Source organism: Peromyscus maniculatus, chromosome 22, assembly GCF_049852395.1.
Source record: "Peromyscus maniculatus bairdii isolate BWxNUB_F1_BW_parent chromosome 22, HU_Pman_BW_mat_3.1, whole genome shotgun sequence".
Taxonomy (NCBI): Eukaryota; Metazoa; Chordata; class Mammalia; order Rodentia; family Cricetidae; genus Peromyscus; species Peromyscus maniculatus.
Window position 1 is genome coordinate 10,252,831 of NC_134873.1, and position 12,972 is coordinate 10,265,802.

Consider the following 12,972-nt stretch of genomic DNA (forward strand, 5'->3'; position numbering starts at 1 on the left):
CTGAAAAGGCAGCAACCCTCCAAGTAGCTTGGGAAGCAGATAGTCCACCAAGGTCCACCTAGAGAATGCAGAGCAAAAACCAGTCTGAGAAACAGAAAGCCAGATGCTGGCAGAGTAGTCAATGTTGGCACTAGACATTTGCTCTCTTGTTCAATGGAAGCCTGATATAAGCCTACATCTTCCAGAAATGGGACTAGTCTATTTGGAGGAAGAGGCCCAAGTGCCCCTACCTTACCCTGCTTCTGTAAAAGAGGATCTAGTGATGCAGCATGAATGTTAATATATAATCATGTCACCTAGACAGTGGGATTCTATAATTTTAAGACTGTGTTGACATGACCACAACTCTAATACTAGCAATACAAAAGTATTTCCAAAACAGGTTTCATAAGCATTCATAAAGAACAATCCTCACCCTCTGACATGTGAGACAGGACCATATACTCCTGTTGTTTCTTAATTGTATTGCACTTGGTTTGCTGGATGTCTACAAATCTGTCTGTCATAGTTTTCCATATGAACTGTCTACAATTGTTGTGCTCCTTAGGTTAATTAATATTTCTTAAACTTTGCTGTGTACTGATAGGCTCATTTCCTTCACATTCTCAGAAATTTCCTATCTATACACAAACATTTATGCTGTGAAATCCACAGGTTATAGCTATAAAGATCTCACATTGTTTCTATTGGTAGATTTTCACTCCAGAATCAATATTTTGATGTTGGATAACATGAATCTTTATTGTAGAATTTGGAAGTAGGTGTTTCCTTCAGGGTCAAATTTCACATGAGTCTACACTTTTAGCACTAGGCTGTTTATTAACTTTAATGTATTTATTTGGGTATTCTAGTGTGGACATTATGGGGTGCAAAGAGGCATGACTCTAACATAACATTAGATATTTAAATCCCTTCTAACATCAATGTTCTGGTGTAAAACAGGTTTGGAGGAAGAATTAATAGGTTCAGCACATGTTGTATGATAGACTTCCTATGGAGGTGCAACACAATACACCTCTACTCACCCAGAACCAAGTATCGACAGCACTGAAGTCCATCTTGTTGAATCAATGAGCTTTATTCAGGTTAGTTACAGGAATATGTGGGGAAAAGGGACTCACAGAGTTTCCATAATGTAACTAACTCCAAAGCTTCATGGGATACAGCTTAGGACAACTGGACAGCCATAGCACACTGCACACTTGCAGGCATATCTACAGGTTGAAGGACATCCTTTCTTGGTGACCAGTTTGTCAGAGCCTCATCTAAGCAGCATGACTTGTTGAAGTTTCTTCATGTGAGTTAAGCAGAGAGAATTCTTTGACTTTCTAATATTTCCTAAAGTTATTTATTTTTACCCATTTACTCAGGTTCTCCATTTGAAATATTTCAGTCTCCAGGAAATGGCTGCAAAAACAGGACATTGTTTTGGATTCTATATTTTTTACTCATTATGCAGTATTTAAGGGTAAAAAAGTAAACTGTTGAAGTACAAATTTTCCTCGTATTTCCCATTTTTAGAACTTTTTCTCAATATAAACTTTTTGATATTATCTAAGGCTTTCATGGGTTTCTCATGTTCATGATGATTTTCTACAATGGAGCCTGCAGTGGTCTCTAGGACACAGATTTGAATAAAAGGTATGCTATATTATTGACTGTTGAAAATTTCTTTCCTAGTGTGAATTTTCTCATGTTTTCTTAGACTTGAGAGGCGTGTAAAGACTTTGACACATTCACTACATTTGTAAGGTTTCTCCCCTGTATGAATTCTCTGATGTATTCTAAGACTTGAGTCATGTGTAAAAGATTTCTCACATTCCTTACATTTGTAAGGTTTCTCTCCTGTATGAGTGTTCTGATGTCTTTTAAGAGTTGAGACAAATGTGAATGATTTCTCGCATTCACTGCATTTATAAGGCTTATGTCCTGTATGAATCCTGTAATGTTTTCTAAGATTTGAGCCAGATGTAAAGAATTTCTTACATTCACTACACTTGTATGGATTTTCTTCTGTATGAAATGTCTGATGGTTTCTAAGCGTTGCGACACATGCAAAAGATTTCTGGCATTCACTACATTTATAAGGAATTTCTCCTGTATGAAATCTCTGATGGTTTCTGAATGTTGAGCCATATGTAAAAGATTTCTCACATTCACTACATTTGTAAGGTTTGTCTCCTGTGTGAATTCTTTGGTGTGTTCTAAGAGTTGAGCTATGTTTAAATGATTTCTCACACTCAATACATTTGTAAGGTTTCTCTCCTGTATGAATTCTCTGATGTTCTCTAAGAGTTGAGCCACAAGTAAAGGATTTTCCACATTCACTACATTTGTAAGGTTTTTCTCCTGTATGAAGTCTCTGATGAGTTCTTAGATGTGTCAGTCGGGTAAAACATTTACCACATTCACTGCATTTGTAAGGTTTTTCTCCTGTATAATTTATATGATGATTCCTAAGATGAGAAACACTGGTGAAGGAATTTTCACAATCACTATATTTCTCTCCAGTATGGGTTTTGAAATGTTTTTTAATCTGATACAACCGAGAAAAGCAATTGCCACATTGTTCACAATTGTAGGATTTTGATCCAGAATGATTTCTCTGTTGTCTATTGAGGCTCGAGTGGGTCAGGAAGCATTGTCCACATGTCCTACATTGGTGTTTTTTCTCTCTACTATGGAATTGTTTCAATGTGAGTTTATGTTTAGAGTTGAATGATACATAATATTCTGTATTTTTGTGTTCTTTCTTTCCAGTGTGCTTTCTGTGATTTTGACTAGTGTTGGTACATTTTCCACAGTCTTTACATTTACAGGGTTCTTCTCCACTGTTCACACTTTTATGGTTTGATGATTCAACAGAAGCATCCATGTGGTAGCCACAATCATATTCGTTGCAGTGTTCTGTAGTATCATTTGTGTTATAAAGTGTACATTGGGATGATTCACGAACCATTTTGCCAAGTTTATTACATTTATTAGGCTTCTTTTGGATATTCACAGACTGATAGGCAATGTGCTTTGAGTCTTGATCTAAGAACTTTTCATTTTTTCTACATGTGCGATGTTTCTCTGGAAAAAGAGCACAAATAGGGCTGATAGATGTTGATGCCTGAGTAAGAGATTCAATAAATGATTTCTCCATACGTTTTCTAAAACAGGTAAACTAGCAAGTCTCAAAAATAGTGAATTCAGCACAGGTCTTCTGTGCTACACTATCATTAAATTAATCCTCCAAAGAACCACTGCAATCTCCAATCACCCACAAGGACAGTTGATAATTTTCTCTTCCCTATCTAAACTGCATACCTTGCAGAAGGTGAGACAAATAGATGATTAGGCAATTGTTACTCTGAGAATGGATATCCATGAAGGACCCTATTTGGATTGTTCCTTTGTCTTCTGGTTGTTTATGTTTTTGAGACAGAGTCACACTGTGTAGCCTTGGTCAGAAATGAACTCACTATGTAAACCAATCTGACCTACAACTTATCTGATCCTCTAGCTTCAGCCTTCCCAGCATTGGGATTAAAATCATATTGTGCCAGGCCTAAATATAGAAGCCATATCTCAAATTATATAAATAAAATAAAATAAAACAACAATATGCTCACCACAAACATCTCTTTCACTATTTTAAAATAACTTAATTTTTGTAAAAATCAGAAATAGGTGAATAGTTCAATTCAACTGAAAATCAAATATTCCAATTACTAAATATACTTCAATGACTTTCCTTATTCTGAATACCCATTTCCTTTAAACATTCAAGTTCTCATTAAAAGCTAGAAAAGAGAGCTGGAGAAATCATGCAGTCTAGCACATTGGTTACTCTTGCAGTTAACATAGGAAAATGACACCCCATGGAAAAGTTATGTTTATTACTCTAATTTCCTTTATTACATTTTAGAAAGTTTACACACGTACAAAGTAGGTAAATACAAAAGATGCATAAGGAATTCTACAAGAAAAGCAATCTTACCTACAAAGACTAGATTGTTGTAATTCTCCAGCATCACATCGATGTATAAAGCCCTCCAAGAAGACTCCAGACATTCCCATTCCTCTTGGGTAAAGTCCACAACCACATCCCTGAATGTCAACAGACCCTGTAATGGAAAATTATCCATTCCCATGTTTTTCTAGAAAAAAAAATGCTTTCCTAGGTAAAAGACACCCAAGAAAAGACAGTTTTGTGATATAGATGAGGCATGACAATTATTTAAAGACAAAACTTGTGTATGTTCTGCCAAGATAGTTCAGCAGTTAAGAGCACTGGCTGCTGCTCTAGAGGACACATGTTCCAGACTCAGAATCCACATTTTATCACACAACTGATTCTGGCTCAAGTTCCATGGGATACAATGCTTTCTTCTGAATACAACATGCAGGAGTCACACATAGCACTCATATATACATTGAGGCAAATATACCCCAAACATAAAAAGAAAGTTAATTATAAATGATACTTTCTAAAATACACATACTCTATATTGTATTTCATATTTCATAAAAACAGGATGACATATAAACTCTAGTAAACATTAAATATTTGAGGTCTACATGCAGGGATGTACCTTTATGAAAGGAATGTGGCTATGAAACAGGAAAAGGGTGTCTCATTTCAGTTGGAAACATTACAATGTGCAAACTGTACTTGCAAATGCTATAGCTATTAACCTTCTCAAATATAGAAACTGGATTAATACCAGCTGCAGCTGGGCCTCATGTGACTCTATTCTAAACACAAGGTGGGACAGCCTTCAGCAGCATCATTAAAGGCATTCATTTATATCTGAAAATTGATGGTTTATGAAGAGCTCCAAGTCAACAATTTCTAGAAATTTCTTATAGATATATCTCACATGATGCAATATAGATATATTCCACATACTGCAATGTACTTGGCATTGCTTACACAATGGTACTCTGTCTAAAACACAATACAAAATAAAAGAGAAAATACTGATCTGTCTATTGAGATATTAACACTGGTCATTGGAATCCAGAGGATGATATGAGCAGCAGCTTCCCTGAGTCAAATACATTTCAGGTGTCAAAAACCCCAAAGACACATCACCACATTGTGATAGCAAAGAGAGAAACAGTATACCACAATCTGCATCTTTTCACAGAAACACTGTTTTCAAGACAGAGCAAGTTACTTATTCCTTCCATCATCTATGCTGTCTATGGTACTGAACTATTTAGTATTAAGATTCAATAGAGTGAGTCTCTTCTATCTACTTCTCCATAGATTTGCTGGTGATACCAGCAAAACTATCTATGTATTTGTATGGCCATATTGGTAAGCCTGGTTCTGGGAACCTGGCACTCCCCAAAATGCAACCTGCATGGCACCTAAGACTTCCCTTCCTCACTAATGTATGAGGACACAAGTCTATCCTCTGTAGGAACTAGGCATCAATATATTTCTTTGATGATCATTTACAGTGGAATCCCTTTCAGAACTGCCTTCTTTTTAAATTTATTTATTTATTTATTTTACATCTCAACTACAGCCTCTCCTCCCTTTCCTCTTTTTCCAGTCCCCCCTCCCTCATGTCTTCCATCCTCTACTCAATCCACCCCTCCTCTGTAATCACTCAGAAAGGGCAGGCCTCCCATGCACTTCAGCAAAGGATGGCATATCACACTGCCATAAGACCAAGCACCACCCCCTGTATTCAATTTAACATGAGGACAGGTTCTCAAGAGCAGGTCCTCAAAGCACCAGGTCAGCCCCTCCTCCTGTTTACCGGAGTCCCACATGCAGACCAAGCCACACTGCTGTCACATAAATGAATAGGGTCTAGGTTGGTCCCATACAGGCTCCTTGTTGATGGTTCAGACTCTGTGAGTTCCTATGAGCCAGGCTAGTGCTTTCTGTGGGTTTTCCTGACCCTGCACCCAGTTTCTTACTCAGCTGTTAAAACAATGACATCATAACCACAGACAAGACTGTAAATTTATGTCCTCACAGTAATGGACAAGGGAGGATACAAGGAGACACATTATGCTATGTGGTTGTCAAGATTCAACGATGTAATCTTTAAAGAACTGAAAAAGAAAAACAATCATGAAAAATAAGCATTTTAAATAAGATTATCAGAGACAAAGAATAAAGGATTGCATGGATTCAAATTTATTCCAAATAATACGGACACAAAACTGACCTGGTGAGCATTTACTGGAGATGCAGCCATTCTCTTTGTTGCTATTCTCTGAATTTCTGTCTCGGGAGCAAAAGCCAAAACTCTTGTTGACATTCTAAATCAAGGTGTGAAAAACACAAACCTACAGTTAATATAACCGTTATGGACAATACTGAACCAGATAAAAGACCCCAATACTATAGTGATACCAAAGGTCCTGTCAGCATTCCTACATACAGGTGGGCATGGGGAGATATGCTGAAAGAAAATAACCATATCACTGCACGCAGAAACGTTGGCTCTTACAGTTCATGGAGAAGGAAGTACACTTGAAGAAATAAATGACATAACACAGATCACTGACTCAGGTAGAACTGGAGGTCATATTAGAGGCAAACTATGCATAGAAAAATCACAGAGAAATTATCCATGAGAACCTAGGATATAAGAAATTTAACACGATGAATAGAATAGAAGGAAGCTGGGGAGTAATTGACTACATTAAAATAAAACCGCTGTATTTCCAAGTTGAGGGGAAAAATACAGCCAGTAATTTTGCAAAAACAAAATATATTTTCAAAAAAAGAAACACACAAACAAAAATACATATAGGAAATACAGTCCAGCTATAAGCAAAACCAAGATTTTGTGATAAACTCCTAAAGGAACTAGGAAGAAATGGAACATAGCCATAGAGTAAAATGCACTTTTCACATCTAGGCCAACATTACAGGAAGGAGACAAAAATGAACAGCATTAGCAGGAACACAGTGAGGGAATGGAGGTGCATTTATGTAATCCAGAGCCATAAGAACAGTGGTTCTCAACCTTCCTAATGCCATGACCCTTTAATATATTTACTTATGTTGTGCTGACCCCCTCAGTGAAAAAATGATTTTCCTTGCTACATCATAACTGCAATTTTGCTATTGTTAGGAACTGTAATGTAAATATCTGTGTTTTCTGTAGGTGTGGTGGTTTGAGAGAAAATGGCCCCAAAGGGAGCGGCACTATTAAGAGGTGTGGCCTTGTTGGCGTAGGTGTGGTGTGTCCATGAGACTCCAACCTTCAGCTGATCTGAAGTTTCCTCTTTAGACTGGGACAGAAGTAACAAGACCTAAGACTGCACAGAGACACCCAAAGTGTTGGGGGGACATAAAGAATGGAAAGAGACAAAGCTACACTGGGTGGATTTCTCTGCTCTAAACTGATTTCCAGGTGCAAAGGGAACTCCAGAGGGAAGAGAAGGGGAGAGGTGTTGGTGTTTGTGCCCTACTTGGCAAGGTGCTTGTAGCACAGTGGATAGAGTGTTGTAGCTGAGTTGTTATGCTGCTTGTAGCTCAGTGTGTAGAGAGCTCTTGACTCAGTGGGTCCTGTCACTCCGTGTGTAGAGTGCTTGAAGCTCAGTGAGGAGAGTGTTTTCACCTGAGTTATTAGAGGGCTTTTAGCTCAGTGGGTGGAGTACTTATAGCTGAGTTATTAACAATGCTTGTAGCTCAGTGGGTCCATGACTTAAATGGATTTCATTCCAGGTGAGACAAAAGACACTCCAACAAAAACCCATGATACAAAGTAGACTACACACATTGCAATAAGGATACAAACATGCAAAACCAATCTATCAAAGCCTTACTTAAGAGTGTATGTGGGGCTGGGGTATCCTGACCTCCCTTCCTCACCTGCTTTTGCTGTATCTACCCTCACACCACCTCCCTTTCTGACCTGAGATTGGGCCTTTTCCTGGCTTCTTCCCCCTGTGACGTGTGTGTGTGTGTGTGTGTGTGTGTGTGTGTGTGTGTTTGTGTGTTTGTGTGTGTTTGTGTGTATCTGTGTCTGTGTGTATGTGTGTCTTTGCATGTAGCAGAATATTGTTTTAATGTATGCTACGTTTGTTTATGTTGTATCTGATTAACTCTGTGAAGCTCTGTCGCTGTGCCCTTGTAAAACACCTGATGGTTTAATAAAGAACTGGCCAACAGAAAGGCAGGAGAAAGGATAGGCAGGGATGACAGGCAGGGAATATAAATAGAAGGAGAAATCTGGGAATTGGGATTGGAGAGCTAAGATCTAGAAACCAGAAAAGGAAGAGGACTCCAGGGGGCAGTCAACCACCTACACAGCAACCCACGGAGTAAGAGTAAGATTTTCTGAAGTTAGAGAATGGGAAAAACCCAGAGGCAAAAGGTAGACAGATTAAGTTAAGGAAAGCTGGCTAGAAACTAAGCCAAGCTAAGGCTGGACATTCATAATTAATAATAAGCCTCCATGTGTGATTTATTTGGGAGCTAGGTGGCAGGCCACCCTAAAAAGAGTAAAATCCCCGAACAATATGTCTGTGTGTGTGCTCTCTGGTATCTGTACAGAGCAACCATGAACAACAGAAAATGAATGAATCTGTTCCCTCACTCTCCAGATCTTAGTCCTGGCTCTCAACCTCTGCTTCAACTTCACAGTATTTATTGCTCTCCAATTCCCCCTCCCAGATTTCTCCTTCTATTTATACTCTTCAAATCCAGCATCTCAGGCACCTGTGTACCTGGAGAAAGGCTGTTGTGGATCCCTGGGATGGATTCAGCCAAAGTCTAGAGCAGGACCAAGGGTGGAATGTATGCAACCTGGAGAGGATTCTGCCAGCTGGATCTTCATGGGCCTTGTCCCCCTGCCCTGGCTAGAAACATCTCTTCTACTTTACAGTGAGGAGGCTGTGCCCAAGAGAGACAGGGGCTAAGTCTGAGTCTCTCCTTTCTCGTCCAGGAAGCTACTTCGTTCCTGTGTCTTGTTTCTTGCAATGTGTTTGAGTGTGTAGGCTGGGGCCTCACAGCTATATTCATGTACGTTAAGTACAGGAGGACCTTTAACACATGTGAGATCAAAGAGTCTAACAGAGATCAGGAAGGACCCCAAGAAAGTAGAAAGGTGGGGCTGGGAGTGGAGCTCTGAGGGAGAGGGCTTGCCTAGCAAGTGTGGCCCTGTGTTCTATTTATATAGCACTGCAAGAAGTGTGTGTTGGGGGGGAGCAAACAAACAAACAAACAAACAAAACCAAAAAGCAGTGCTTGCATCAAATCTAGATGTAACTTACGTGTAACTATTTTTAATATTTTTTACAATTTAAAGTCATTATGGTTTTCTTTCTGTTCATTTGAGTCAGGTCTCACTATGTAGCTCTGGCTGTCCTGGAACTTGCTGTGTAGACCAGGCTTGACTTGAACTCACTGACATCCAACTGCCTCTGCTCCCAAGTGCATGTGCTCCTATATCCAGTTAAGATTTTAAAGATGTTTTTAAATTATGTCTATATGTTTGGGGGGGGGGTGTATGTGAGTGCAGCTGCCCACAGATGTCCAAAGAGGGCATCAGATACCATGGAATTGTACCTGGAGTCATAGGTGGTTGTGAGCTGATTGGTGTGGGGGATGGGAACTGAACCTGGCTGTTCTGCAAGAGAGGTACTCACTCTAGACCACTGGGCCCTTCAGCCCAAGTGTAGAGTTCTTAGGTGTGCCACTAGGCAGAGGTGTGCAAGACTGTACATGCACACATATATACCCAGATCTAAAGATACATCCCAGTATTTGGGGCTAGGAATGTGGTTCAGTTTTTAAGACTGCCTACCTAGCATACTGCATGAAGCCCTGAGTTTTATCCAGTGCATCTCAGAAGTCAGGTGTGGTGCTGCAACCTCAGTACCTGACAGATAGAAACAGGAGGATCAGAAGTTCTAGGTTATTTTGGGTTACATAGTGAGTTTGAGGGTGGCCTGGGAGACATGAGAATTTTCTCAAAAAAGGAAAGCATAAAAATTCAGTATTCCATAGGCACCACCACTATACACCTGCCATTTAGCACTCCCCCAAATAACCAGGCCTAGAGGCTTAATCCTAGGGGCCCTGATTAAAGCATGAGGACCAACCTGGTTCCTTTCATTCTTATAACGATCGATTCTAACTACTATATATAGTGGTCTCTGCAATGGAGACAATGGGGTTCATCATGGCCTTCTTCCTGTCTCTGGGCCTGGCTCTGGGAGCCATATTCTCCTCTGTATAAGGGCAGTTGTGTGTCCACATGGGGACAGAAGGACTGTATTGCTCGCCTGTGTCCTGCTCATTTCCGTCTCATTTTCTTCCATGCCAGAGATAAGCTGGGGCCAGGAGCAGGTTTGCTCTTCTGGCCAACTCCTTCCTACTGGTCAGTGCTGCCCAGAGATGGCCAGGCCCCGGGGAGGAGGAAGCCTCTGTGGGTGGACTTGGGATTAGTCAGAATACAAGGAGACACAGCTCTCACTGACGGCTCTGACTGCTCCTGCTGAAGTCAAGCACAAGAGGCTCCTAGGCTGCAAGAGATCTGTCTGTCTGTCACAAGGATGAGGTGGAGGGGCAGGCCTGACTGCTGTATCCTGTGCTCTGATGAGGTTCCCTCTCTTTCCTTTTGTCTATGCCTGTTCTCCCTGTCACCGCCCTTTGTCATTTTACTGCCTTTTTTTTTTCTCTTTTAACCCTGACAGAAGCCATGGGCCTTCAGAGGCTCTCTGATTAAACAAACTTTTATTTTACCTGCACATCTCCCAGTGTCCTCCTAAGGCTTAACCACTTGGAAAGGATAGAAGGCTAGCAGCCAGGGTCTGGCGAGGAGCAAGAACCATGTATGGGCCTGGTACAAGGAAAAATGCTGGTATTGCAGCATTTCCTGCATTTCCAGCATCATGTCTTGGATCTAGGGATCGAATCAAGGGCTCTGTATATGCCAGGTAAGCACCGTGCTGAGAGACGCCCCAACCCTGTTTCTTAATTCAAGGGACTGCAAATGTTGGCAGCTTTGGGTCTGTTCTTTACCTTCACTGCTACATCCCCTGCCCCCCACAATCGCGGTCTTCATCTCCAGGAATGAAGTCTGACAGGCTGGCCAGAACAACCCCTAGCTCCTGGCCTTACTCCCCGATCCCTTAGCAGGAGAAGGCTGAGGCCCGGGTTCTCCCTTACCTTGGCACCAGGCCCTGATGCGAAAAATGCCAGAAGAAAACACAGCAGTGCCACAGCTGCTCCCTCAGCAGGAGCCGCCAAACATTCAATTCCAGTCCAGACCCAGGCTCCTGCTTCTCCCCGCCCCCTCCAGGGTGTGCAACCGTGACGTCAGGACGCCAAGGTGCGGGGGCAGGGCTGTCGGTGGGTGGACGCGGGTCCTTTAAGTCTGAGAGATCCAAAGCAGGCTGTCTTGAGCTGAGCACCTCTGAAATAAAGGAGGTCCTGGTGCGTCTAGGAGCGCTCACTCCAGTCACCTCCTCAAGGCTTACGTTTTGAGTGTGAGTCAGTCTGGGATCACCCGGCTCTGTAGTTCTACTTCGTTTTTCAGTTAAAGTAAGGCCTTGGCTTTTTGTCCCTTGCTGCTCCCAGTGGCTCCTTCCCAGAAGCGTTTCCGTGTTTGCATCTGTCCCAAAGGCTTCCGCCAGCGGGTTGATGTGCCCATAGAGTTTATAACTGCTTGTAGCTGCAGGACGCTCACCCTTCCCCCCACCCCACCCCCAGAGTCTCTTCTAGGTGGGTAGATCAGCAGCTCACAAGGCAGGGGCACCTTGTGCTATGGGGGGGGGGGGGGGGGCGGGGGGCGCCTACCCAATTGGGGACAGCAGCCGATGGGAACCTCGGACCCCGGGCAAGCAGCCATGCTTGCCCTCCCCTTAAAGATCAGCTAGTTGCTGACTCAGCCTCATGACTGCTGGATCTGAAGCATCTGTTCAGTGACTGGCGGCTCTGTCCCTTGAAGATGGTCCTGCCAGCTGTCCTGGACGCATTTCCCAATGTGCTTGGTTTGGGAGAGGGGTCCACGCTTTGGCAGGGATGCTTGGACCCACTGTGCTTTTCCTCTCCAGATCTTTTCTGCGCTCTAGGTGGAGGGGGAGGAGAAATTTGGAAAAGGCAGGCACAGGAAGATTCATAGGTTCCCGTCCCAAATGCTCGAATCGTTTTATAAGCTTCTGGCCTCCCGCAATTAGATGCCGGGCGATGGGAGGGGGAACCTTGGCGCTGCCTCCCCGCATTGCTCCTGCCCACTGATGCTCTGCAGTGACTAGCCTGCTGGACAGCTTGGGCCAGTGGTTTGCTTGGCTTTTGGCCTATGCAAGTCTGCACAGCGAGCTGTCATGGTGGAGATTTGTCTCCTGGACCCTTTGTTCTGATTTATTTGCCCCTTAAGCACCTCTACTACACATTGGGTTCTCTTGCCCAGCAGGATGGAAGGGAGCATTTGCTGGATTGACTTATGCCCAGGAGGAGCTGTTAGTTATTTGCGGCACTATAACTAACACGATAGAATCCGCTAATAAGAGTTTTATTAAAGATAAAGGGACAGAGAGTGCACAGGCCTGTGACAGAGACATGTGTGTGGAGAAGAAGAACCGGGAACATGGTGCTGGCTTTTAAAGGCTGGGCGTGCACAGGTCACGTCACTACTCCAGGCATGCGCATAGATCACATGGCTATCGAGGGCTTACATAGCCATGCAACATCAGGGGTCCGGGTCACATGAGATGCTCTGACTTAGAAATGACTATCCTGACCTGGAACTGGCTAAGCGGACATGGCCAGGTCCGCTGGGCATATGTAAACACGCCCAACCGTGGGGGCGTGTTGTAAACCCTTCAGGAGCTGCACATAGAAATGACTGCTGTTTCTTTTAAAGTTTGGTCTTAGTCCAAATGAAGAAGTTCTAGTTGAGGAATTTCCCATTTTTCTGTGCCCAGGAGTTGCTTGGGTTCTAAATCTAGTAACGCTCATTCTGGATTTTTTCCAATGTTGTTGTTGTTTTCTCTTCTCTT

The 12,972-nt window shown here is 42.4% G+C and overlaps 1 protein-coding gene and 1 long non-coding RNA gene across 9 annotated transcripts in view; one reads left to right on the plus strand and one right to left on the minus strand.

Moving 5' to 3' along the window:
* Positions 1-1,058: 1,058 nt before the first annotated feature.
* Positions 1,059-11,290, minus strand: LOC102906280 (uncharacterized). Of its 6 annotated transcripts, none has more exons than XM_042266875.2 (4): positions 11,141-11,290; positions 6,180-6,273; positions 3,986-4,145; positions 1,059-3,075 (listed from the first exon to the last, which is right to left on the minus strand). In XM_042266875.2, the coding sequence occupies exons 2-4, from the start codon at positions 6,270-6,272 to the stop codon at positions 1,652-1,654; spliced, it is 1,677 nt and encodes a 558-aa protein (XP_042122809.2). In that variant the 5' UTR covers position 6,273; positions 11,141-11,290; the 3' UTR covers positions 1,059-1,651. The 6 variants fall into 6 exon arrangements, with proteins under 6 accessions (XP_042122809.2, XP_042122813.2, XP_015845363.3 ...); XM_042266879.2 differs by having other exon boundaries at positions 3,986-6,063; XM_015989877.3 differs by having other exon boundaries at positions 3,986-4,112; positions 11,141-11,260.
* Positions 11,291-11,387: 97 nt separating this feature from the next.
* Positions 11,388-12,972, plus strand: part of LOC107399971 (uncharacterized) — a 30,493-nt gene continuing 28,908 nt past the window's right edge. For all 3 annotated transcript variants that reach the window (XR_013047464.1, XR_006066995.2, XR_013047463.1), the window contains exon 1: positions 11,388-11,515. This is a non-coding gene — a long non-coding RNA (uncharacterized LOC107399971). The remainder of the gene's footprint in view (positions 11,516-12,972) is intronic.

What these genes read in the sequence shown, in the direction of transcription:
- LOC102906280 (XM_076559922.1), bottom strand. An exon ending in CTCCAGTAAATGCTCACCAG is followed by an intron (nt 4,146 to 6,179) that starts GTCAGTTTTGTG and finishes TTTTTTTTCTAG; the next exon opens with AAAAACATGGGAATGGATAA. An exon ending in CAACAATCTAGTCTTTGTAG is followed by an intron (nt 3,076 to 3,985) that starts GTAAGATTGCTT and finishes CTCTTTTTCCAG; the next exon opens with AGAAACATCGCACATGTAGA.